The following is a 26,075-nucleotide window of genomic DNA, read 5'->3' as shown; positions in this document are numbered from 1 at the left end:
AACACACACACACACACACACACACACACACACACACACCAAAAAAAAAAAAAAAAAAAAAAAAAAAAAAGACAACAGGGGGGTGAGGGCATAAATGGGAGGTGAGGAGTAATGAGGGAACAAAATACATATGTAATACCTTAATCAATAAAGAAGTTTTTTTTTTAATTTAAAAATAAAGAAGCAAAAGGAAATCTTCCTTTTTGCATGGATGAACCTGGAGAGTATTATATTAAATGAAATAATACATTCAGAAAAAGTACCATATGATTTCACTTATGTGTAGAATCTAACAAACAAAATAGAAATAGACTCATAGATAAAGAGAACAGACTGACAGCTGTCAGAGGGCCTGAGAAGTTGGGGGGCTGGGTGGAAAAGGTGAAAAGAAAAGAAAAAAAAAACCTCAGACACAGCCCAGCTGGCATGGCTCAGTCTCAGTGGTTGAGTGCCGACCTGTGAACCAGGAGGTCACAGTTCGATTCCTGGTCAGGGCACATGCTCAGGTTGCAGATTGAATCCCCAATGTGGGGTGTGCAGGAGGCTGCCAATCAATAATTGTCTCTCATTGATGTTTTTATCTCTCTCCCCCTCCTTTCCTCTCTCTAAAATCAATAAAAACATTAAAACACACACACACACACACACACACACACACACACACACAACTCAGACACAGATACTGATTACCAGGGGGAAAGGGAGTTGGGAGGATGTAGAAAAGGGTAAAAGGGGGGTAAATGGTGATGGAAGGAGATTTGACTTGACTTGGGGTGGTGAACACAAAATACAATGTACAAATGATGTCTTATAGAATTGTATACCTGAAACCTATATAAGACCAAAATTAAGTGACTGGTAAGAAACACATAGCAGTAATTATAATGGACTTAAAATTATACCCCTCAGCTTTTTGATCATCCAATTTTGTTAGGTGCAATTCTAATAAAATGAGGTAAGTGTTCTCCTGTTATTTGAAAAGATTCTAAACTTGTTTCTAAAAGGAGGAGCTTAAAAATGTTTAGCAGTGTCATTGTCTTTGAAATAAATGTATGATTTATCAAGATCTAAAAAAGCAGTGTACACCAGAAAGAACACTGGGTTAAGTTGCAGGTTTGGGGGTCAGCTCCTTGGCTTCTGGTAAACTGTGTGCAGACTTCTTCAATGGGACTCGGGGATTCTAATCTGTAAAATGGATTGATACTTTCTTAGATCCATTCCAGCTTCCAAATTCCCTGATGTAGCGATTCTACTTAGTAGTTACAAATACATATACAGGATTATAGGCCTGAGAATGGGCCACATTATGCAGAATGTTGCCACTATTTTTTTAAAATAAGTTCTGATATCTTCGGTAAATTTTATCTTGTTACTTTATATCAATCCTGTTACTACAAGTCCAGTCACTTTGTTTTTACAGGTGAGGATCCAAAGACTAAAATTAAGTGACTGGTCTAGAAACACAGAGCAGTTTACAAATCAAGCAAAATTGTGAAGGCTCTCAGGTCTCACTTTCACAGTGTTAGCCTTAGGCCTGTAGTCCCGGCTTCAGTCTCAACTGGCCATTTTCCCACTAGAAGTAGCTCTTCTAACTATGGATAGAAAATGGATGAAAAAACTAGCAAATAAATTAAAATAATGGCCAAATTTTCTATTTCATATTTACTTTCCCATTTCCTACAACACTTCCTATTAGATGTTTCCCTTTTACAAGAAGAAAAGCCCATGGTTTCCTTCTATAGTGTTGTATCTCTGTTTAGAAGAAACTGTTACACACATATAAATATAAATAATGCCCATATAGCTGAGAATATTCCTAAGAGAAACCACATAAGGATAATTTTATGCCATTTAAAATGCTCATTAAAATAAATACTTTGCTAACTTAATAAGATATTACTCTGCATCCAGTTTTTATTTACATGCTGATTATTTTTTAACTTTATTTTTGTTGTTGATGCTATGACAGATGTCCCCGTTTCTCCCCTTTGCCCGCCTCTACCTAGCCCCTGCTCCCCCTTCTACCTTGTCCCAGCCTCCCCCACCCCCATTCCCTCTGGCCATCATCACACTGTTGTCTGTGACTATGTGTTATGCATATATGTTGTTTGGCTAATCAGTAAACCTTCTTTCATCCAGGAAGGATAATGTTTTGTTGTTGAAATTTGAATATTTTATTGGGGATGTCACATTGTCCATTGAAAATGTTCATTCTAAATATAATTCAATGTAATTACAATAATAATTTAGTTCGTGCATTTGCGGGTTTGAGCTTTTTATATTTGCTAGATGCAATTCTGAAATTTAACACTTGTCTGTCTTAAGGAGATCTGCCCTGCATGCAAATCTATAACTAGACAAATATTATTTCCTTTCCCAGCTTGCTCTTGGGAGGTTTCCATATCCTCAGGTAAGATTGTTCATTACTGCCGTTTGCCACTGTGACATTCATTCCTATGTATGAAGGTGCGGGGAGCAATTGTGAACATTGGAGCCACATACAAATAAATCTGTCCTGTTAAATTGAAAAGTGATATCTTAAAGGAGTCATTTAGAAGTCTCTATTGATTTTTGATTTTTTTTAAACTCCAGATTTTTTTTTCTTTGTTAAAGGTTGAAAGCTATCATCATGCTCCTCCTTTGTGTGACATTGGTGATGTTTTCCCTTATCCTAACCCCGTGCCACACGCTCATATTGAGGCTGGGGAGAGGCACAGCCTTTTCTTGAGCTTTTGGATTCATTAAAATCATTTGAATTAAAGGATTGAGATGAAAGGTAAAAATATCTAAATGGGTCCTCATTTTTGTTAAGCAAGGAGGTAGACCCCCAATGTTATGTGGGTATGATTTTGAACATATTTTTTAAAATTGTGTCCTTTCCTATTCACATTTCTAAGAAAACAAACTATCCACTATATTACCATTGCTGGTGGTAACCTTTAAATTTCTTTAAGATTTTTATTAAAGATGAGTGCTAGCACTTAAAATATAAAGCTATTTTGTGGTTTGAAAATGATTCCCCAGTGTATGTGGAGAAATAAGTGAAATGTCTAGAGGGATGACAAATGAATGGTTTGACTGTTTTCCTCTGGTTGCTGCTCCCTGTTTTTCTGGCATCTTGGTCTGTACAGGCCAAAGTGCCTGGAGGCATGTCTGATTTAAAGGTGGTGTTGGTCTCTGCTCTTTAAGCATCTATTAACTTGCTATTATTATGCAAATAAGTGTTGTATTACACATACTAATTTATGCATGGTTAGATTATGCAGATGCATCACAAACATGGTTATTGAATAATAGGATGGGATTCATTCTCTCTACCATCTTTTTAAGTGGTTTTAAGCAAATTCTCCTGGTACCCATGTAGACATTTAAAGACCCTTCACTTGCTGAAATGTCTGTTTTGTTTTATTCTTTTTCTTTTACAGTTAAAGCCATTAGAGAAGTGGAAGAGAAGCTGTTAGGTTCAAGAATGTCAGTCTCACTTTTCACATTTATAGGCTTCTTTGTTTAAACATAATCTTTTCCTTAAAGAGAAAGTCTGAAATGTCACGATTGTTGGCATGCGTGCTCGCATTTAGTGAGATTGTAGTGTACACAGCTAGCTGCTTAGCTCATCAAATTAAAACCACATTTTCAGGATTTATAGCTCATTAGAATATTTATCTCAGTAAGCTTCTTATTGTGTCACTAATTTTTAAACAATTCACTGTTTGGCCAATTTGTGGAATCCCCTAAGATGTTGTACTAAATCAAGACAAGAGGTCATATACACTATTTCAGACAAGTTGTAGTAGATGTAAACAATCTAATAAATAGCCAAAGATTGAGAATGTAGCTCTACTCTTGAGATACCCAATGTCTCGGGTAATTAATCGGTGAGACTGGGTGGTAGGTCTGAGAAACGGGTTGCCATTGCATGTGACCAATGAAGCATTTGAAGGCTCTGGTCAGAGTTGGGAGGAGGCTGTATTCCCTTGCAATACTGTTTTCCTGAATGTCTAAGTAAGTATATGTTTACTTGATCAGTCAAGTGGAAGTTGGAAAATTCTAATGTGCTGAACTCCTTAGTTAGCAATAACCTTTAGGCCACGGGGAGCGGGGGAGAGGGCACACCAAGGGAACTGTGCTCCTTGAATCACAGTAGAATATTGTCACCAAATTGGGACTTTTGCTTCAAATAATAGAAGCAGCTTTGGTACCATCAGGCCCTATTTCCCAGATTTTTCAACAGAAGTTTGTGTGCTTTGTTGCTAGAATCAATGATGACTTTTGATAGAGTTGGTATTTATTTTACAGGCTTTATACTATAGACTGAAGATGGGGAAAGAGTACTTGATAAATTCCTTTGGTGCCCCCTCTCTTTTGCCCTCACAGCACTTGAAGAAAAGTGTTTATTTTAATAATGTCAGAGAGACTGGATTATTCAATAACACCTTCTCTTTAGCCCGTATTACCTCATTGGAACCCCCAGCCACTCTGAGATAGCCTCCCCTCAGAAATGGGGCAAGCGGAACGGCCGGTTTCTCACCATGGAGCTGCAGGTGGTTTGGTGGTGCCGTTGGATCCCAAATGGAATAGTCTCAGGATTAGAAGGGATCTTAGACATCATTGAATCAAACCTCTCTACAATCCCTGAAAAGCAAGCATCCACACTGTGCTTGAATATACCCCCAGAGATAGGAAACTCACTTCTTTCCAAAGCAGCCATAGAGTCAAAGCAGCGTTCTATTTATTGAGCTGGGGACTGCCTCCCATTTGTCACCCCTTTCCTATCTGACTAAAGGAAGTCTGCAGATCAGACGAGATGGATATAAAGCCACTCAGAAAAGTCCAAAGGGCCACCCACTGGGCTTGCTGTTGGGCTGTAGCACAAACTTCTAATCGTCAATCTGAAGGTTGCAAAAGGATGTGCTCAGCAACCTGCCAGCCGCAACTGGCCCCCAGCATCCACTGAGCAGAGGTGAAAGTGGGGAGGAGAGGCTATGCAGGCTCTTCCTTCCCCCAGCCCAGCGTCAGTGCTGCTGACAGCGTCATTAGCAGCGCCTCTTCCTGCTGGTGACGGTGACACTGGCGGGCGACACTCTGCATACCCAGTGGGGATGCAGCCAAGGGAGTGGTGCTGGGAAGGTATCTAGGAGAGTCAGTGCGACCAACATAAAGGTTAAAGGACTGTATTTTTGTTGAAATAATTATTTTATATGAATTTCATTGTTTTGTGGGTTGGGTTTTTATTTGGTTTTTGAAAATACTACCCATTTTTGTTTCCTTTAAGCCTTTGGCATACAGTGCAGGATGCTATAGAAAAAAAGGGCAAAGAGCCACTAAAAATGCAGTCTTATTACTGTAGCTTATATTAGCAATGGTGATGCCTTAGATTCATCTACAATAGCATCTTTCCTCAGGGAGTCCAGACACTTTCTGTTATCTGACTGGCTGCGTATCCACCCTGCAGGGACCGTTACTCCCTGACTCCAGAAGAGCAGACAGGCTCAGAGAGGCAGCACCCATCGCCTCAGTGATGAATGGGTACAGTTGGGTCTAGGATTTGCAGGTAACAGACCGAATGACTGGCTCTGTGTACTCTGAACTTGGTTGGTTAGTAGTACCACTGCTCTTCGCCCTCAGCACCACCAAGCCTTTCACTTCTCTTGGTTTGTCTTCTCTGCCCTAGAGAGGCCTCTTGTGTAGATGGCAAGTGCTGAGCATGGGAGGGTGTGCCATGGCAGGCGATGACAGACCGTTCCCTAGAGCCCTTGGGCTTTCTTACCGGGTGTTTAGCAGAGTGACAGGAGGATCAGAGGGCCCCGGAGCTCCAACTGACCCCAGTACCATTCAGTTCTGGGTGCCTGGGAAGCTTATTCTGCAATAGGACAATGAAAAATTGTGTTTAAAGCATCTTGCACACAGAGAGTATCTCAATTTCTTGAACAATTTAGCTTTAATAGTAATCTGGTAAGATGTGCAGGTCTGGACAAGGACTGGAGCTGTGTATAGTTAATCATGTAGATCCAAATTCGGTTGGCTTAAAAAACATGATGGTGGGCAATGGTTTGTTTAATGACACCATAATTTAGGAGAAATAAAAAAGATTGCATGCTAAAAATCATCATCCCTTATTCAAACTTTACAGTAGTTTTCTGCATAAGGATGATAGTAAATCCATTAAGGAGACTTCTCAGGGGATGCGCCAGCTCTGGCATTTGGAAATTTGGTAAGCAAGATGCCACAGGAAAGTAAGACAACACAGATACAAATGTATTTAAAGTACTTTTGCATGTATAAAAATGTTGTTCTTCTTTTGGCGATATTTCCTGATCTTGGTTAATAAATTACATCAAAATGACCTGAAGTTAAAAAAAGGAAAAAAAAAAAAATCTGAGCAAATAGTGCCCCTGGTATTGTAAAGCTTTGAATGTTTTCACACCCCATTAATTTATTACTTCTCTTTCTTCATCTTTAAATTTTTTTTTTTCAAAAATTCCGACTCCCCGCTGCTGCAGTGATTTTCATCTTGTTGTTAATTTTCCCTGCTCCATATGGAGCTCCAGACATTTCACCTGGAGGCTGTACTAGATTTTGCTGTAGTGATCATACTTCCGGAGGCCAAACTGTCATTTAGGGTTCCTGGTGCATCTGTCTGCGCCAGGCTTTTCACTGGCATGGGAGAGTGTGAATAACAAATTGGATGCACCTGAGATTCAGATGATTAGTGTGTTTTGTGAATCTCCACGACTTGTAAGCAGATAGCTCTGGGGGGGTGATGGGAGGGCTAAGCAGCAACTGTGGGTGAATCTGTACTCACACCTTACATTTGGGGCTTTGCAAAGGAAGTGCAAACATCCTAGGCAGTCTGGGTGCAGAGAGAGTAACAAATATTTCATCCTGCCTTGTCATTGATTAGAAAAGAGCCTTTAATTTCATTTCACCCCATGTTGTGATTAATTTGCATTCTTTGTCAGAAGTTAATGGAGTTTTTTATGGTTCACAATGAAATCCTTGAAGACATCAGACTTGATCTGATGTTTATACAACCGCCAGCGGAATTTTTTCGTTTGATTGATGGCAAGCTTGATGTTATTCCAAACGGCTTTTTAAGCTGTTTTTAAGAATTATTTGAATAAAATGCAAGCAAGATATTGTTGTAAGACCAAGATTATCTGTTAAAAATCTGTTTCAAGTAAAGAAGATGATAAGTAGTAAAAGGAATCAAAAACATAAGAGAGTGAATGGTGAAGTTATCTGTTAAAAATACATTAGAATGGCATTCAAATAAATTGTTGCAATATATAGAGGTCACTTTTGTTGCAAATACCACCATCTGGGCAAGTAGAATAATTAAGACTAAGGTAAAAGGTGAGTCTGCATCTTTAGGATTAAAAACCTTTACTACCAATTGGCTAATTCTCATTTATTCTGCCAGCTTTTGCCACCAAGGTACGAAATAGAGATCTGCTGTTCTTTAACTCAAGGAGACAGGGTCTGTCAGGCCTGTTAGCTGAACAAAATGATGACATATTGCTCGTCTCAATAAAGAGGCATTCTTAAATCCCAATACAAGTTAAACGTAAGTGGGTAATATAGGATTTTAAGTGAACGACTGGCCTTTTTCACAAGATAGTTTAGAAATGAAAATATCCTGTGGTTAAAAGCAAAATGCCCCGGTTGTTCATGAGTCAGAGAAATGTGTTGGCCCCTTATACACTATGTATCAAAATACGAGGGCGTTTGCTCAGAACCCCCTGCTACTAACCAAGGAAGTATGTATTGCAAATGCTTTTTGATTACTGATACCATTTGTTTGATCTGGGGGCTTTTCCTTGCTTCAGCAGATTCTTGCTTTGCTGTGATTGCTGCTAGTGAGACTTACTCATAGGTCAACAAGCTACTTATCTGAGCACTTTCATTTAAAACAGATTAATTTATTTGCTGTATCTGAAAGTTTGCTAAATAATTGGGTGGTTTTAATTGAAGTTACTGCCTTCTGATCCTTGTATTAACATGATCTAAGGTCCTTTTTATTATATGCAATCCATATTATTGACCAGATTTGCCCTGTTTTCATTTAAATGTAAGCAGCTTGTCAAAGAGAAAATATTTTGTTTAACTTGGCTTGGAAACCTGCTATTTTAATGTCTTTTCTTTCAATTGACACACTGTCTTTCAAGCATTCATTTATTTTGTAGAAATAAATTGTGCTGTGGGTAAAGTATTTTTCTCTCATAATAGAGTAGAAAGCATATGTTATGAAAACTATTTTAAAATATTAAACACTTCACAAAAGCTAATGTTAAAATACTAGAATTTTTACTCCAAATTCTATCCATCTTTTAAAAGCCTTGGACTATATTGTTACTAATCCTAATTTTGATAATTTAACATTGTTTTATAGTTAATGTTAAATATAGACCATAGATAACACTATCTTATTTATCTATTAATGCAAATTATTAAGTATCCAGTTTTAATTGTGAGGTCTTCAATAAAAAAATAAAATAAAATAAAATAAAAACAGTAGTGGATAGGTAATACCCCAAACTTCGCATGCTCATCTCTACTTGATAAGAGTCCAAAAAGAATAATATGCAATTTTTTTTTTCTAAACAGATTTCTAGCCTACATGTTTTAATTCATTATTTATGTTTGTCCTCACTAGGATATAAACACTTTATTTTTTTTTTAAATATATTTTATTGATTTTTGTACAGAGAGGAAGGGAGAGAGATAGTTAGAAACATCGATGAGAGTCATCTATCAGCTGCCTCTTGCACACTCCCTACTGGGGATATGCCCGCAACCAAGGTACATGCCCTTGACCGGAAAGGAACCCGGGACCTTTAAGTCCCGAAGCCGGCGCTCTATCCATTGAGCCAAACCGGTTTTGGCAACACTTTAAATATACTGATATTTTACACCATAAAGTCAGCGTTTATGTTCCATAATATGCAGAGGAGAAATTTAAGTGATATGAAGATGTTTACATATACACATTTGCTTCTTCCCAGGAACCTTTTAATTGTCATGTCAAATGCTCCCAGTATTTATCTCATACTTATCAACAGGTCAAATCATTTTATTTGCTTAGTCTATGCCAAATATAAGAGGTAGGTTCCTAGTATATCTTTAAGATAAAGAGAAATGGAAGATAAATCATCCCCAAAATGTGGGTAACTTAGAAATGTGAAAATTTCTATGAAAGATAAGTTACTTATTAATACCCAGTTGAGCTATAGTAGTTAGCCAACTAGCTTAGTGATTCCTATCTTTTTTCTTTCTTTTTCTTTTCTAATATATTTTTATTGATTTTCTTAGAAAAAGAGGAAGGGAGAAGGAGAGGGAGATGGAAACATCAATCAGCTGCTTCCTGCACGCACCATACTGAGGATCGAGCCTGAAATCCAGGCATGTGCCCTGACAGGAAATTCAACTGTGACCTCCTGGTGCATGAGTCAGTGCTCAATCCACTGAGCCACATTGCCTGGGCTGTCTTTCTTTTTTAAGCAATTACCTCGGGGTCTGATTTTATTGCACCTTCTTCTAAACTATCATATGATGTACATCTTAGTTTAATTCAACATATATTTGTCATTGAGCATCTACTCTACCTGACACGGTGCTACACAATGAACATACAGAAATGAAACAGATGTGGTCCCTACTCTCAAAGAGTCTAATCCAGTGGCGGGTGGGGTGGTGGTGATAAGGCACCATAGACAAAGAGTTGATGTGAAAGGAACCTTTAAGAGGCGGTATGCTCTGGACTCTAGAGGAACAGGTCAGCTCACTTCAGGAGGCCATGAGAATGTCACAGGGGGTGATGCTTGAGCTGGAGCTCTGAGACTGGAAAGATGGGTAGGCACTTCCCAGGCATTTTAATCAAAAGAAGAACCACCTGGTAGAAGACAACGTCTAAAGCAGCATGTTGTATTTGGTGTCTTTCTAATACTTCAACTCAGTAGGTACTGCTACTATCATTACCTTCATTTCCCTAACAGTTTTGGAATTTCTATAGGTAACTTGTATAGCAACACTGGGAAGGAAGTCAGAAAGGGGAGGGAAAAACAGTAAAGGAGAGAGTCGGTATGTCAGGATGTAGATGACAAATGTATCAGAGACCAGATGATGAAATTGGGTTTGAGAATGTCATGAATCCCTCTAAGATGACTGGGAGCCAGTCTGAGGTTGGAAATCATTGCATTTTGAGATCTCTGCCCCTAAGGTCAGTTGGCACATCCTCTAAGGGCTTGCCAGCCATCCTTTATGATTTGACTAGGCACATTACAGCATATTCTCCACACTTGCTAGGGTTGGGGAAGGGATAGACTTGTCATGATCACATATGCTAACACCTATGAGAGCTCTTTGAAAAATATAAGGTGGTATAACAAGAGCAAGGTAACATTAGTATTATTTATATTAACAGAAAGTACTTTAGGGATTTACCTATGTAACTCTGAAAATATATGACCATGTCTCACACCAGGTAGAACTAAAATGAATTACTTTTCTGATCCCATAGAGCCTTCCTTTACAGCCTTTCTTTTTTGAGTTACAATTTATCATTCATAACCACAATCATAGCATAGAATTACATACAAAGGCCAGTCATTTTCAGTTCAGTAACTGGGAACCATGATTCTCTTATAATTTTTAAATAATCAGTTTAGCCCAGAAATAGAATTGGAGTTTGAAGTAATACACTTGGTACCCAAGTTGGCTTTCAGGTTGTGACATTGTCATCTTCTCTTTATCTTAGCTCTGTGGTCTGGGACACCTCCCATTTTTTCCCCTTTGATTTTTTGTGGGTTTTGTTGTTGTTGTTGTTTGTTTGTTTTGATATAGTCTGCTACTTCATGGAATCATAGAATTTTAAGATGTGAAGAGATCTTAACAGTGATCTAGTCCATCTCCTTTTTTTATAGAGGAAGAAATGGGGTCCATCACCATTAAATTGCTCACTCATGATTACCAGATAGTCAGCAACAGGGTCAGACTGTCCTCCTACTCAGGAGGGATGGTGGGGGACAAAGTGAGATAAGGCACCCAGAGGCTTTGCACTCCAATGGCCATCCTTATTTTATCCACCCATCCACTCAAGTACTGCCTCCAACTGGTGTGTCTGCAGAGATGTAAATTGCTATCCCAGGATGCTCCATGCCTGCCAGGTAATTGCTGATGGATATGGATCCCTGGGGGGAAAGTGGTCTTTAATAGCGGGTAGCAGCAGCAGCAACAGACAAAGACATCAACTTTTATTGTACTCCAGTGTTTTGCTTATCACCATTCAGTGTAGAAAACTTGGGTAGATTTGAGGCTAGGAGCTCATTGGCATCCGAGTTAAAAAGGGGACAGACCTGGCCAAGCTTTGTTTGAGCACAGATTACCTTTGAGATGCTTAACCGTTCTGGATTAATGCCTGGGGGGTTTGGGAATTCTTCCTCAACTAAAATGTTAATGATGCTAAGAACCCAACCCTCTTTAGTGCCAATAAAACAGACGAGCTAAGTTCATTGAAAAATCAATGAGTTGCCTAAAAGGAGCAAAGAGCTGATTCGATTTAGGACTAGAGATTGCCCAGGACTCACCAGGTGGAAAGAGGGTTCCAGGGACCGTTAGAAGCTAGGAAAGGAGGCAGTTGTCTGTTTATGCACAGAGCCAAGGTGTCATCACCAAGGGATTGTGGGAAGCTGAGGCATCCAGTTAGAACCAAGAGTGGACTCTGTTATGCTGCATACACTGTCAGGGTCTGTAGATGGTCACTGCCATCAAGAGAAGGAAAGCAAGGCTGAGGAATAAAAGTCTTTTGAGGAAAGGAACTCTGAAGAGAAAAGAAAGACTACAGGGGGTCATAGAGGGGGTTATGAGGTTTGTTTTGTTTTCTGTTCAGATACAGGTTGCAGAGAGCTCCATTCTGGGCGTAAGGAGACCTTGACTGGTTTGGTAAAATACAGTAAAACAAGAGAAAGTTCCAGCCAAAGGCCTCAGTCCAGCCCCTGCTCTTTGGACAGGCCATTACTTCCTTGGTAGCCAGGCAGCTGGAAACACTCAATGGTTCAAGGCAGAGGGAACCAGGGGGCAGCAGGTGATATGCAATAAGTCAAATTATTGTCTTTATATGGATTCTACCCAATCAAACACACAGTTAACACAAGTTCTGGTTTTTCTTGTTAGTTGTGTGACCTTATTTCTTTTCAGAGTTCAGTTTCCTCGTCTGGAAATTGATGGCAGTGTCCTAGGTCAGTGACCTGCAGAATGATGGGAAGACAGGACACAGAGTAGGTGGGAATCAACTCTCCGACACAAAAGCACATGCATGCACAAACAGACACAAGAGCATTGTGCTTTTATCTGTTAGCTTTTAGAATATAAGTAATATCTTGGAGGAACTTGCAGGTGTTTCTCTCTTTCCAACACAGAAAGAGAGAGCGGGTCCAGTTCCTGAGTAGGGGAGGCTGGAGATTGGAGATTGAGAAAAGAAAGAAAGAAAGAAAGAAAGAAAGAAAGAGAGAGAGAGAGAGAGGAAAGGAAAGGAAAGGAAAGGAAAGGAAAGGAAAGGAAAGGAAAGGAAAGGAAAGGAAAGGAAAGGAAAGGAAAGGAAAGGAAAGGAAAGGAAAGGAAAGGAAAGGAAAGGAAAGGAAAGGAAAGGAGGAAGGAAAGGAGGAAGGAAGGAAGGAAGGAAGGAAGGAAGGAAGGAAGGAAGGGAGGGAGGGAGGGAGGGAGGGAGGGAGAGAGAGAGAGAGAGAGAGAGAGAGAGAGAGAGAGAGAGAGAGAGAGAAAGAAAGAAAGAAAGAAAGAAAGAAAGAAAGAAAGAAAGAAAGAAAGAAAGAAAGAAAGAAAGAAAGAAAGATGAAACACAAAATAGAAGGAAAAAGCTAGGAACCAGGTAGGACCACTGCCCTCTTCTGCTGGAGAGACAATGACCCAGAGCCAATCCAGAGAGTTTATTTTATATCCCAAATACCAGGAAGTTTCACCAAAAAGGAGATTATTTGCATTCTTAAATAGGCCCGAACATTCCTGGTGCTTGACTGGATTTACATATCAAAGTCTCACTACCCAACACCTGGGCAAAGGTAAGAGTCTGATAACTCATCTGCCTTTTTGGTAAATGTGTATCCAAGACACTGCTTTGCCTGTTGTCCAGGGGTTAGCTGACAATAATTATAGAAATGTCCATGTGCCTTCCCAGGCACTGTTTACAGGAACTAAGAGTTATTTGGTTAACAGAGTCTGAAAAGTGCAAGACTGTATGCTTCTTTCATAACTTGTATGAGCAGTTTTTTCTCTTTTCTTCACCTTCAGCAGTCTTTCTCATCACCATCTCCCTAGAACTCTCTGGGAGATTATTGAAACCTGATTTATCTATATCAAGATAAGAGAGGTACAAACTAAAACCTTTGAGTGGCATTTAGAGGAGAGTATAAGATCTGTGCTTATGTCTAGTTCTTCCACTAAGTTTCAGGAACTTTATTTATTTGGTCCAGCCATTGTATCTTATCCATCTTCTAGGTCCTAGAGTCTATTACAGTGCCTGGCATAGAGTGAGTACTTGATAAACATGTATGCATCAGCAAATTAATGATTTAGTCTAACTTTACCATTTACATGTTAGCATAGCATATTTTAGAATCAGGAGGAACTAAGAATCAACATGTATTCTTAGACTTTAAATTAGTAATTTTGTCCCTTTTTCTTCCAATGTTCATCCTGCCAGCATTAGTACCTGGAGGATAAAATCTTCTAAGGAGATGTGATAGTTGCCTTTAGATTTTTGAGGGTTCTCGTATAAGTAAAGACATGGATTTATACTATCAGGAGGGTAGACTAAACAATAGGTAGGATGGACAGTCAGAAGACTTAAGCTCATCACTTTGACTTATTTAGACAGAAGCCTGGTCATCAGGAGTATTAGTGAAAAGAGACTCAAGAATCAGACAGGGGTGGGAAGCCAGACGGAATGTATGATTCTGCATCAGTGTGGCCCAAACAAAAGGCTGAGGCAGTTCTGTCTGTTGCAGGTGAGAGGCAGCAGGTGGAAACTTCACCAGACTTGTCTAGATCCTATAACTAGTTTAATTATTCACTCATTTGATTCTCAGTTACTCTGTCAGTATGAAGCACATCTACACTAATAAACTAATAAGATGCAAATTGACTGTACCTTTGCGACACCCACCAGCCAGTCAGGAGTGAGTATGCAAATTAACCAAACAAAGATGGTGGGTTACTTTGCATATACAGGTACTGAGCAGCCAGGGGCAGTGTGGGAAGGTGGAAGGGTGGAAAGGTGGCTCTGGGCCAGAGCAAAAAGGGCGGTGCCAGCAGCCAGATGAATTTTTGTGCATTGGGCCTCTAGTAAGAAATAAAAAGAGTAAAAGAAAGAAGTAATTCTTTTTCAGTCCAAGATTTATGTACTTCTTTGTTTCTCTCAGTTAAGCCAAATATGTGATATGGCTATCAAAAAGGTGAATGCCCTTATATATTCCATAACTTTCTACCAAATAGCATATAGTGTCCAGAACAAGCTGATCTAGGCCAGTCAGTCCGAGGTGTGCTCTGGTGTGGATATAATACTTTATGGCATCACATGCAGAGGACGGTGAATGAATGGTGGAAAATGTGAAATCATGCCTGGTGCTTCCAAGCAGCTGGTCCAGGGAGTAATAAACCCAAATTGGAGTTGCCTTAACTACAGAGGAATGTATTAAATCACATGATCAAAAAGCCGTGTATAGCTGGCGTCAGGTAGAACTTGATCCAACAAGTCACCTTAGCTCTATTCTTAGTAGGCTTTTACCTTCACAGACCAAGAATGGCTGTTGGGATTCCAGGGCAACTGGCTCCCCAGTTTAGTAGGGAAGAGCTTGTCTCTTTTCCCCCACATACAACCAGAGGTCTTAGGCTTCAGTTTGATTGGGCCCATTGAACTTCCTGCCTCCGGGGGATTGTGATGGCGCTGACTAGTTAAGCCTGAACCACCTGCCTCCCCCGGAAGGCGGGGGGTGAAGTCATCATCTCATAAAGCACGTAGGGGCTACTTGGGGCCGGGGAATGTTGTTAGTGTCGTTGCTAATAGAAGGGGGAGAATAGAAGGTAATCAAACATAGCAATGACTATAAGATTCAAATAGGATGTTCATTCAGGAAAGAAAACGTTGTAGAGACAGGACAGCTATCTTCAAATATGTGAAGAGTTGTCATTAGACTTAACCACTATAGCTCCCGACCATGGGCACATCTTAGAGGAAGGCATATTTGGACTTAAAATGAGAAAGAACTTTCTAACAATCTCAGCTACCCTAGACAGAATCATTGGAATCCCACCGGGGGGTGTCTCCTAGCCAAAGGCAGTATGCCAGTCTGTCAGGAATGTTTCAAACCGAATTTCTTTATGGCGCAAGGAATGTTAGACTACGTGATGTCTAACATTGTTCTAGATTCCATGGCCTGAGGAGGATTTAAGCTAATAGGGATACACTGAGTGTTAACTCCAGAAAATCCCTTTCAGACGATTCATTTTTTAAAAATAACTTTTGCTATAGTACATTTATTTGATGGTGAAGAGTGGAATGGTCAACAAGCCTTTCTCCGAAAAAAACACCTCCCCCATTCTCGCCATCACACAACTGGTAAACTAGATTTGAAATAAGACCACCTTTTTTTGGAACTAAGAAAAGAAAAGGTTTGATAGAGGAGATGTCTAAAATCTTCTTCGAATGGATGCTTAACAGATTACTTGTACCATTAGAGAAAAGGTTAATTTTGTAATTCACGGTGATCATTTTGAATGATGGTTCCAGGCTCCTGCTTTTCTCACAAAATTTGGATTCTAAATATCAAAACTTGCATTTGCCCAGAGGATGGTTTCCTGTGGCGCCCGTACACCTGTGTAAAATAGGACACGAGCTCCGTCAGTTTTAAATACACCAGGGATGAAAGGAGTGGACTGGCAGTCGGGTCCCTTTCCTGTTCCCTGACTGCAGACCCAGCGAATGAATCATTCTCCAGACCTTGGTGCTCCCATGGCGTGTTCCCTGTAAAATACGTTGTCCTTGAACGCGGGAAGCCACAGAGCCAAGTGATCTAATTTATGGTCCCATCAGAGTGCTGCCCTCCGCTAGGCCTCTTAGAGCCTTTCTCCCACCCAGCTGTGTGTTAAGGTCAGGGCTACCTCATTTTAGCTTTTCAAACCTGGTCACTCCTAAGTGCAGCACCCCACCTGGAGCTTGAGGGCAGGGAGAGAGAAGGCATCCAAGTGGATCTTAGAATGTGGGAATCACAGTGATTTTCTTATACCTACCTAGTGAGTAGCTCTCTATTAGATCTTCTGATGACTTATTTATAATTTGAGTCTTTTTTTTATTTAAATGTTTTATGACTTCGTTTTTTGTTTTGTACTATAAAAGTACACTAATAGTCTCACAGACATGATAAGAACTTGAACAATTTAAGAGGCTGGCCCAGGGAGATAGGATGGCACAATTATATATACTTGTTCATTTTGTATTATTAGAAATATAATATAGTATTCATTTGTTTTGTCTCATAATCAGTATCTAAAAATGCCAAAATTTCCATTTGTGGTTAACCAGAGTAAATTCAGTTCTGTTCCTTTTTCCAAAACAGTCCTTTGTCTGAGAACTCTTACTTTGCATTAGTGGTACCAAGTGTGTACTCAGTTTACAGTCATGTGGAAGGGATTTTTTTCCCCCCACCTTTTTGAGATCTGGCCCTTTTTTTTTTTTTTTTTTTTTTTTTTTTTTTTGGCAAGTTATAATGGGTTGGAGGTAGTACATTCCTAAGTTTTAGTGCCTTATGCTGTGCCAGGTAATATGAGGTTGAATCTGGTACCAGTTCTCCCTCAAGTCAGAAAAAAGTCATGGCACCTGAATGGGAGGCTCAGTGAGGAGTCTTTGGGCGCCTCTGTCTCCTCCCTTCACCATGAAGACAGGAGCCCTGGGCCCAGTGAAGAGGGAGCTTCGGAGGCCATAGGCCGGACTGGAATCCCGGGGGTCTTTCTAACTCCAAAGTGCATGCCTTTTTCCACAGGAGGCAGCCTCCGGAGGCAGCAGTTTCAGGCCAGGCTCTGTCTGACTGTGGGTACTGCTCCCCTCCGAGCCTCAATTTCCCCGAAAGCAAAAGGAGTACATTGAACCAGATTAGTCAACAGAGCCAAATATCAACAGTACAATGATTTAAATTTCTTTGGAGAGCCAAATTTTTTAAACTTAAACTTCTTCTAATGCCACTTCTTCAAAATGGACTTGCCCAGGCCATAGTATTTTGTGGAAGAGCCACACTCAAGGGGCCAAAGAGCTGCATGTGGCTCACAAGCCGCAGTTTGCCGACCACAGAACTAGAATATCTCTGAGGCCTCTTCCTTTTCAAATATTCGTTAGGTCATTCTTCCCATTTAGAGTATGGAAGTCTCAGTTTACCTTAATCCCTGTTAATATTTAGCTTACTGCATTTGGCTTGAAAGGAGAATCTTTGCAATATAGCCACAGTTCTTAAAATTTGAAGTTTATAAAAGAGTAAAGCAGAGAGCTAGAATGTGATGTCAGTGACATAACAAATAAAAATGATATTCTTTAAAAATTCCAGCCATATGATTTAATTTTATATTTCTTTTTTTCTATTTTTCTATTTAAGAGAAAAATAACACAAGCTTGGAAAGCAGTAAATATGTAAAGAGAGAATTTGTCAACTGATATTGGAAGATCTGACCTAGGTCACACATAAATCTCTCAGACAACAGCTGCAGGGCAAGCCATAATTTCAGAGAGTAAAAGAGAAAATGAAAGCTATAGCTGGTGTCTTCTTTAAGTTACATAGGTGGATTCATTTTAGTTTTCTGATTGTGCTTTCGAATATAATGTAAAATGGCTGTTAGTCAAGTCAGTGTTAGCACTGTCTGTAAAGTATGTCTACAGATATAGGAGCATAATGGAGACTTCCAAAGTTGCTTTTTAATCCTCAGAGTCAAAGCCCCACAGGCAAACCTTGGCATTGGAAATCTTTCCAGGCTCATTTTCCAAAGTCTTAAGTCATGTTATGGGAGCTTTTCTAATTGCCATTTATATGGTCCTTACGAAGGAACACATGATAAATGTTACCGCAGTGACATCCTGATACCTAACTGATACTTTGCCTGGCTGTTATGAAGTCATTCTTCCCTGTTTAATCACATAACAGCCTCTCTCACATCACAATGAGGCATAACTAATTCTTGTTAGTATACCTTGAAATCTTGGATCTAAGAACTGGCAAAAGAAAAAAGCTACGCCCGGAAGAGGGAAGAGGTTCATCTAATTAGTGTATCAAAGTGCTACTAGTTTTAGAAACTGATTAGCAAAAGGTAAGACTGGAGCAATGACTGTTCTGTTCGTTGTCCCAAAGTTAGACACAGAAAACTCAACACAAGCAAAATGTATAAGCAAGAAGGTAGACTTGGACAAGTGGGTTATAAACAGCATTTCATATGTTGTGCGGTGCAGGCAGTACATCAGCTCTAACAATGTTATTGTGTTCCTCTGAACTCTGCTCCCACAGCTGAGCATTCAGAAGGCAGACCCGGGATAAAGAGAGGCATTCACGAAGCTCACATTTTATACTGAGCACCCTCAGCACCACTTCTAAGTGCTGTTAACGTGGGGGCTTCCCTCTCTCCTGAACTGTGTGCCAAAGCAGAGGCAGGGACTGGAGGCTGACTTTGTATCTGGTTTATGGCTGCTGCGCTGTACTGTAATGTGATTTTGAAAAAGGTAAACAACAAAGAGTTTAGCAGTGAAAAATACGCCTAATATAAATACAGTCGAGTACAGTGCAGATCAGAATTTGAAAAATATGACTGTGGCAATAAATTTTCTGGTGGAATTAACAGAGGAACAGAATATAGCCTTTAAGGCAATATATCTGAGACAGAGAAAGGAGATAATACATCTAACTCTATGGTCTTTTTGGCATTCAGATAAAGAAAAGCACAGTAGCTTTATTTAATTGAGAAAATGAATCAATTACAATGATGTTGCATCATCAAGTTCTTGGGAAATAGAAGATATAAGTCACCGCATTGTGTAACAGTATTAAAAAGTAATTGAGTATCTTAAACATTTTGAATCAATTTCAGGTGCCTGCACTGCTACCTTAATACAAAATTTATGAAGATGATTTCCTATAATATGTTACTATCAAAACTGTGTAATAAAACCTGGTAACAATGTCTCTCTAAAAATCTGGGCAGAACAGAATCGTGATAAGCTCATAGAAAAAGACCTTGATGTTTCTGTTTCTCCCTTTCTTGTGGTAAAGAGCCAGCATTAAAATGGTGCAGTTTTTAAGTTGGCTTAAACCATGCATTAAACCCACAAAATAAGGCAAGGAGGAGGAGACCTTCTCCAAGACAGCGGTTCATAAGGAAATGTCCTCCCTTCTACTCATTTGGTTTCCTCCATTCATGTTACTGGGAACACTGTCTCGCGATTCATTCTTGAATTCATTTTGAAACATCTCACTTAGAATGTTTGCCGCATGTTTTCCTCAGAGAATGTTGTAATCCCCATGACTGTTGGAAATGTGTGGAAAATATTCTCTTTGAGGTCAAAATGGATTTCTAATTCTTTGTTCATTACAAATAACTCTCCCCTTGAAGTAGATACAGCTTAACAAGAATGGGGGTAAGGTGGGGTGTCATGTGCATTTAAAAATATTTAAAAGCACAATTACCTGGGCTTTTCAAGATTTTTTTAAAGGAGGTGTGGCTTGTTAGTAAAATCCTTAACCTCTCCAGGGTGGTAGTTAACTTCTTTGTCTTGCTTTTTAATATAAATCTTTACTTGCAGAGCTTTATCCGAAAGTTCTCATTGATAGAGGATCAAGGAACAATAACTAAGACAACATTAAATAGATTGACTACACCTAAAACTAATTAATATAATATTGAATGTCAACTGTAATTTAATTTTTTTTAAGTGGACTAAGAGCCAGTTAGCCTGGGACAACGGTTTCTGGAAAAATTAGTTTGGGGAAGGAGGAGGTGATAAGAATAAGGGGGTGATGGTGGGCACCATGTTTCGTCGAGATAATATATAGAAAGGCACTTTTTTAAACACTGAAGCACTAGGTGGAAGGTCTGCTGATAAGCCCTTATAGATGCAAAAGAAATGACAACACATAGCTTCTGCTCTTGAGAAGCTTACAGTCTAGTTGAAAAGAAATCACACACCAAAATCGGTACTTTATCAACTTGGCCATGCCCAATATATATGCATATCTAATTGTTTTTAAGCAATACTGTGACTATAGGCAAATGTGATGCAGATTCTGGAGAGGAGAGCATTGGAGGAGACCCAGCACAACCACAGCTTATTCCTGCAGCCCCATCCTCTGAGAGGTCCAGTTACCCAGCATAGAGTAGAGATGGTCATTTCTGCCAGCTTCAAGGTGGTTGTGCAGATCAATGAACTTTTTAAAGCATCATTAAGAACATATGGGGGTCCTGGCCAGTGTGGTTCAGTTGGTTGGAGCATCATCTAGTACACCAAAAGGTCACATGTTCAGTTCTCAGCCAGGGTTCAATTACATATGAGAGGCAACCATTCCATGTTTCTCTCCTCTCTCCCTTCTTCCTCCCTCTCTTACTCTCCCTAAAACTAATGAACATGTCCTCTGCCATTTGACCCAGTGACCCCACTTCTGGAATATATCCTAAGAGACCTAAACGCCAATCAAAAAGAACGTGTGCACCCCTATGTTCATGCAGCGCAATTTACAGTAGCTAAGATCTGGAAACAGCCCAAGTGCCCATCAGTACATGAGTGGATAAAAAAGCTGTGGTACATTTATACCATGGAATACTATGCAGCGGTAAAAAAGGAGGATCTCTTATGCTTTTGAGACAGCATGGAGGGACCTGGAGGGTATTATATCAAGTGAAATAAGCCAGCCAGAGAAAGACAAGTATCACATGATCTCACTCATATATGGAATCTAATGAATAAAATGGACTGATGCAGAAAATAGATCCAGAGACATAGAAGCATAGAACAAACTGGAATCTCAGAAGAAAGGCAGGAGAGGGTGGGTGGGTGGGTGGATGGGAAAAGGTCAACCAAGGAATTTGTATGCATATATGCGTAACCTATGGACAGAGACAATAGGTGGTGAAGGCCTAGGATGTGGGGTGGAGGTCAATGAGGGGGGAAGATGGGGGCTTATGTAATACTTTCAACAATAAAGATTTTTTTTTAAATAAAAATGAACATGTCCTCTGGTAAGGATTAAACAAAATTTTAAAAACACATATGGAGGACTATTACTGTTTTTCCTATATTTTACCAGCTGATTACAACTTAGTTATGCCAGCAACCACTGACCCGTCAGTCATTTCATTTCTGAAATTTTCCTTCTTAGGAAATGTAGTACCTGGGACTCCATTTTCATTGAGTTTGTAATAAGAGCAAGCATAGGGAGGGGTCATTAGAGTGTTCAATGCTTTCATTACAGTGGCCGTTTTATTAATTTGGGATCGTATTTTAGTAACTTCCTAAAAGAGATGGTATATCAGTGCTAGATGTGTGAGCAGCCTGCCTTCAGGATGCTGATCAGGACCAGGCATTTCTTCCTTCCCCTACTGTATCCCCTGAGAAGCTGTGTCAAACTTGCATGGGTTTGATTTTCCCAGAGAGCATTGCTGCCCTGGAAACAGGCTGAAGGAACTTGGGGAAAGGTGGAGTCTTCACCCTACTCCTGAGTTAGAGACAAATTCTTCAACCACATAATTAAAGTTTTCTTCACAAAATAGGGGATTGTGAGCAAACACTGGCAGGAATCCAAAATTCTAATTTCTGACTATGATTTAATTTCAATTTTAAATAAATCGGTTTTTAATTTAAAAAGAGTGAGCTTCATAACATTAGCAATGATTGCAACATTAAGCCCAGTGTTCACAATCTAGCAATATAAAACATTATTTATATCTGAATCGTAAACAGCCTTTTGAAATGGATTATGGTTTTTCTCCCTATTCTAATACAACCTGGAGGGTACTAAAAAGTGTTGTGTGAAATTAACATTCTGCTGACTTTCGCCTATAAATGAGAAGCGAGCTATTAACATTTGTGTATTTTCATTATGTAAATTGTGTTAACACATGCCCACAAATTGCCACCAGCAATGCAATAATTTTCTCTCAGTGATCATAATGTGTCCAAGTGAGTCATTTTGATTATGACATGCTAATTACATATTGCCTTTTTTCAGATTCAGAAAAACCAGGGATCTTTAATGGTAAGCTTTATGACTTCAGAAAAAAATTCACTTTTCTTTTTCCTGATGGCTGCTCCCTTTGCATGCTTGAATGCCTTGTTTTAAACTTAGCAAATTGCATTTTGAAGAAAATGCAAACCTTTAACTGCCTGTATTAGATTAGGTACCATTAGAAATAATAGAACATCCTGAGCATCAATGTTTTTATAAGAGTTTGCTGTTGTTGATTAATCTTGCTATATTTTATTGCATTAATGATTTTTTCTTTCCACTCCACTGTAAAGATATTGCATAGAGGCTAATACTTTTTCCTCTTCTCTCCCATTGCAGCCTCTCCAGCTTCTACAGTGCATTGTTGATGAGGTGAGGCATCGTCTTATGTGCTTTCACTCCTAAAGTCATTCCTAATGGTGTGGAAAGCTTATATTTTGTTTCCTAATGAAGCACAATGCCCAACATCCTCGGAGCAAGTTGTGTTGTATGGCTCTGAGCTGTGTTACGTGAACTGGCCTTGTCCCGAATCTTGCTCTTCTGATTCTTGCTGAGAATCACTGCCAAAACAGACTGTCCCACAGGCTTGTCCTCGAGGGTATCAGAGGCCCTAAAGACAAAACATGATAATATTAATTTATTCTCTCCCTGGCCAGATGGGGATGGAGCCGGAAATTAAAGTGGTATCATTTTTTCCCATAACAGATACTTGAAGTCATTTAGTAGGCAAGGGTCAGAGTTGAATAGCAAACAGAAGTCGGATAAAATTTCTCTTCCTTGCTTTATTTACCCAAAGCATATCAGAGTGTTCAAAAGCTCTAGGTCAACAGTTCAGCTTTAATTTCCATATTGGGCATTTTCTGAATATACTCCTAACTTTGTGCGCTTGTAACTGGTATTCTCTACCTGTGGTCGTTCTTAGCCATCGAGTGTCCCTGTCCCTTTGCCTCCGAGGGATTAATCTGCCTGTATTTCTTTCTCAGTCAACTTTGTCTACTTTTTATTCTGACTTTAAATTCCTTTTTTCTGTGAATTAGCATTCTTACAGTACACAAGGCTCTCCATTAAGAAACATTAACTGTTTTTAACACTGAGTTTTTCTAGACTTGGGCTTGCCTACTAGCAGTGTTTATTTTTTTAACTTTAATTTTACAAAATTTAGAACACTTGTAATGAAGGCGATAAATGAGTCAGATAGGAAAGTTTGAAAGAAAAAAATTGTAATTCATAATTATTCCTCTCAATTAAACATCTGTATAACCAGTTGTGAGATTTGGGAGGAAAAAATAAAGATCCTCCTAGGAAAAACACAAATGCGTACACATATCCCAGTAATAGTAAGAATGGGGCTCTCACATCCTTAATGGTTGCACCAGTCAGTCCATATATCCCCTGCAAGCCATAAGCCATGTGAGAGCAAACATGAAGGCATCGTCCTGTAACAAATGGAGCCCCCATTATCTCAAATAACAGACAGGCCTCCTGGATCTAACAGCTCATCAATATCTCCTGTCATCTCGGATTCCAAAAGTATCCTATCCCCATCAGAATCCTCCCAAATAAACTGATTTTCCTGAGGTTCCCCTCTAGGATTGTTTAGAGATGTACCCAGGGACTCTTGGTCTGTCCAGTCAGATGCACAGCCGGCCATGCTTCCTGGGCCCCACTGCTCTTCGTCTGCCAGGCCCCTGGGCATCAGACCAGCCAGGTACAGAAGTCCTTCACCAATAATATATGTATTGCTGGAGAGTTAATCTGAAGGCTTTCTGGATCAAATGGATATCTTCATTCCTTATTTAAAGTAGCATTGCCCTCAGTGGATAGAGCATCAGTCATCCCACAGGCACATATGGAAACTTGGAGATTTTACATTGTCTTTACCAAAACAAATATAAGTTGGTCTTGGAACTGAACTGATGTTCGGTAATAAGAGTATTAGGAAAGAATTGGCCAAATGTATCATAGCTTCTAGGGTGCATCCTAGCTTCTAAGAAGGAGAGGGTTGATGGTCCTTTAATTTTCAAAGGGTAGTCCAAGGGACAACTGCATCAGATATCTAAGGCTCTTTGTTAAAAATGCAGATTCTTGCACCCAGATCACTGAATTAGACTTTATAAGGACAGCCCAAGATTCCACATTTTTACAAGCTTCCCAGGTAACTCTTTGCACATTGAAGTGTGAGAATCTCTTTCATATGTCTTTTTAGGGCTAAGACTCCCCCTTTTAGATCTCAGAGGGCAATTAACTATTCATTTGCATCTGATTTTTAGGGCTCTTATTCCTGAGTGAATATAACCAGCCAGGATTTGAGCCATTTTATTTCTTGGGCATGAGAAATACTCCATTGTGAAAAGGATAGTCAATAAAAGTGTATACTGTTTATATTAGAGAAAAGTCAGATAAAAAAGTAACACCTTTAGCCCTAGCCAGTTTGCTCAGTGATTAGAATGTCGGCTTATGGACCGAAGGTCTCAGGTTCAATTCTCAGTCAAAGGCACATACCTCAGTTGCAAGCTTGATCCATGCCCTGTGTCAGAGCGCTTGTGGGAGACAACCAATGGATATCTCTCTCACACATGGATATTTCTCTCTCTTCCCCTTCTCCCTCCATTCCACTCTTTCTAAAAATCAATGAGAAAATATCCTCAGGTGAGGATTAAAAAAAAAAAAAAAAATCTTTAAGGGAGCTTAATTCAAACAAGATGATGTATTTAGAGTCATATACAGAATAGTCCAGAAGCCCTAGCTGGTTTGGCTGAGTGGACAGAGCATTGGCCTGTGGACTAAAGAGTCCTGGGTTCGATGTCAGTCAAGGGCACAGGCATGGGTTGCGGGCTCAATCCCCACTATGGGGTGTGCAGGAGGCAGCTGATCAATGATTCTCTCTCATCATTGATGTTTCTATCTCACTATTTCCCTCTCCCATCCTCTTTGAAATAAATTTTAAAATATATTTTTTTTAAATAGCTAAGCAAAGCCCAGTGTAAGATGCTTCATTATTATGTGGATGCAGCTTGACCTACTGATATAGCCTGGCAAAGCATGAAAAAAAAGTAAAGCATGACCAAGTGGGCAGGAACCATCCCTGGAGTGTACAGAAGTGAATATCAAAGCCAATCTGGGAGTCAGGAGGTGGTATCATGGGACAAAGCCAAAGTCAGACACCAGGTGTCCAAATAGATGACACCAAAAGTTAAACAGAGAAGAAAGAATCATGAAGATGAATCTTGGGCCATAGAAGAGGAACTAGAAGGGTAGCCAAGGTAACAGGAGAATCAAGCTCCAATCAGAAATCTGGACGATCCAGATTAACTTGGGTGGGTGGAGTTTAGTCTGGCTTAGAGCTAGATAATTCAGGATATGAGTGATGTCTTAAAGATACCAGCTGATGCCTTAGAGTTGCTTCTCTTAAAAAAAAAAACTAAAAACAAACCTTATTTTAAAGCCCTCAGGTTTTAATCAGGCCATCTCCAAGTCCCTGAGGACCTGTGTTAGAATGATCTTTGGTTTATTGTAAGTGATGTGTGCCGTGGTGCCTTATCCATCTGAGATCTTTGTAGAATAAGATGGCCCTAATTGTCTAGATAACTGAAATTTACTACTTTAAGCTCTCACATCAATGAGAAAATACACATTTAAAGAAGGAAATGTTTCTAAAATGTGTTTGCTCTTGGCAGCCTGTTGGCAGAGTGTACTGAACACCATTTAACCTTTTCTTGATGACTCAGGTCCTTGTTTTGAGCATGGTACTTGGATGTATTGATGCCCTCCAGAGCTATAGAATTATATTGGTCATGTCTGGTTCTTTCATTGAATTTTACC

The 26,075-nt window shown here is 39.6% G+C and overlaps 1 protein-coding gene across 2 annotated transcripts in view; it reads left to right on the top strand.

The window, feature by feature from the left end:
* MAP2K5 (mitogen-activated protein kinase kinase 5) overlaps nt 1-26,075 on the top strand; it is a 238,149-nt gene that overhangs the window by 156,249 nt on the left and 55,825 nt on the right. The window contains exons 17-19 of one of the 2 annotated variants that reach the window (XM_084887496.1): nt 2,381-2,410; nt 22,257-22,283; nt 22,593-22,625. In XM_084887496.1, the coding sequence (XP_084743622.1) occupies nt 2,381-2,410; nt 22,257-22,283; nt 22,593-22,625 (90 nt within the window). The remainder of the gene's footprint in view (nt 1-2,380; nt 2,411-22,256; nt 22,284-22,592; nt 22,626-26,075) is intronic. The other variant, XM_084887497.1, reaches the window with a different exon arrangement.

This window comes from Pipistrellus hanaki (assembly GCF_964339955.1).
Source record: "Pipistrellus hanaki genome assembly, chromosome: 1".
NCBI lineage: Eukaryota > Metazoa > Chordata > Mammalia > Chiroptera > Vespertilionidae > Pipistrellus > Pipistrellus hanaki.
This window is presented reverse-complemented; position numbering and strand designations above follow the sequence as displayed.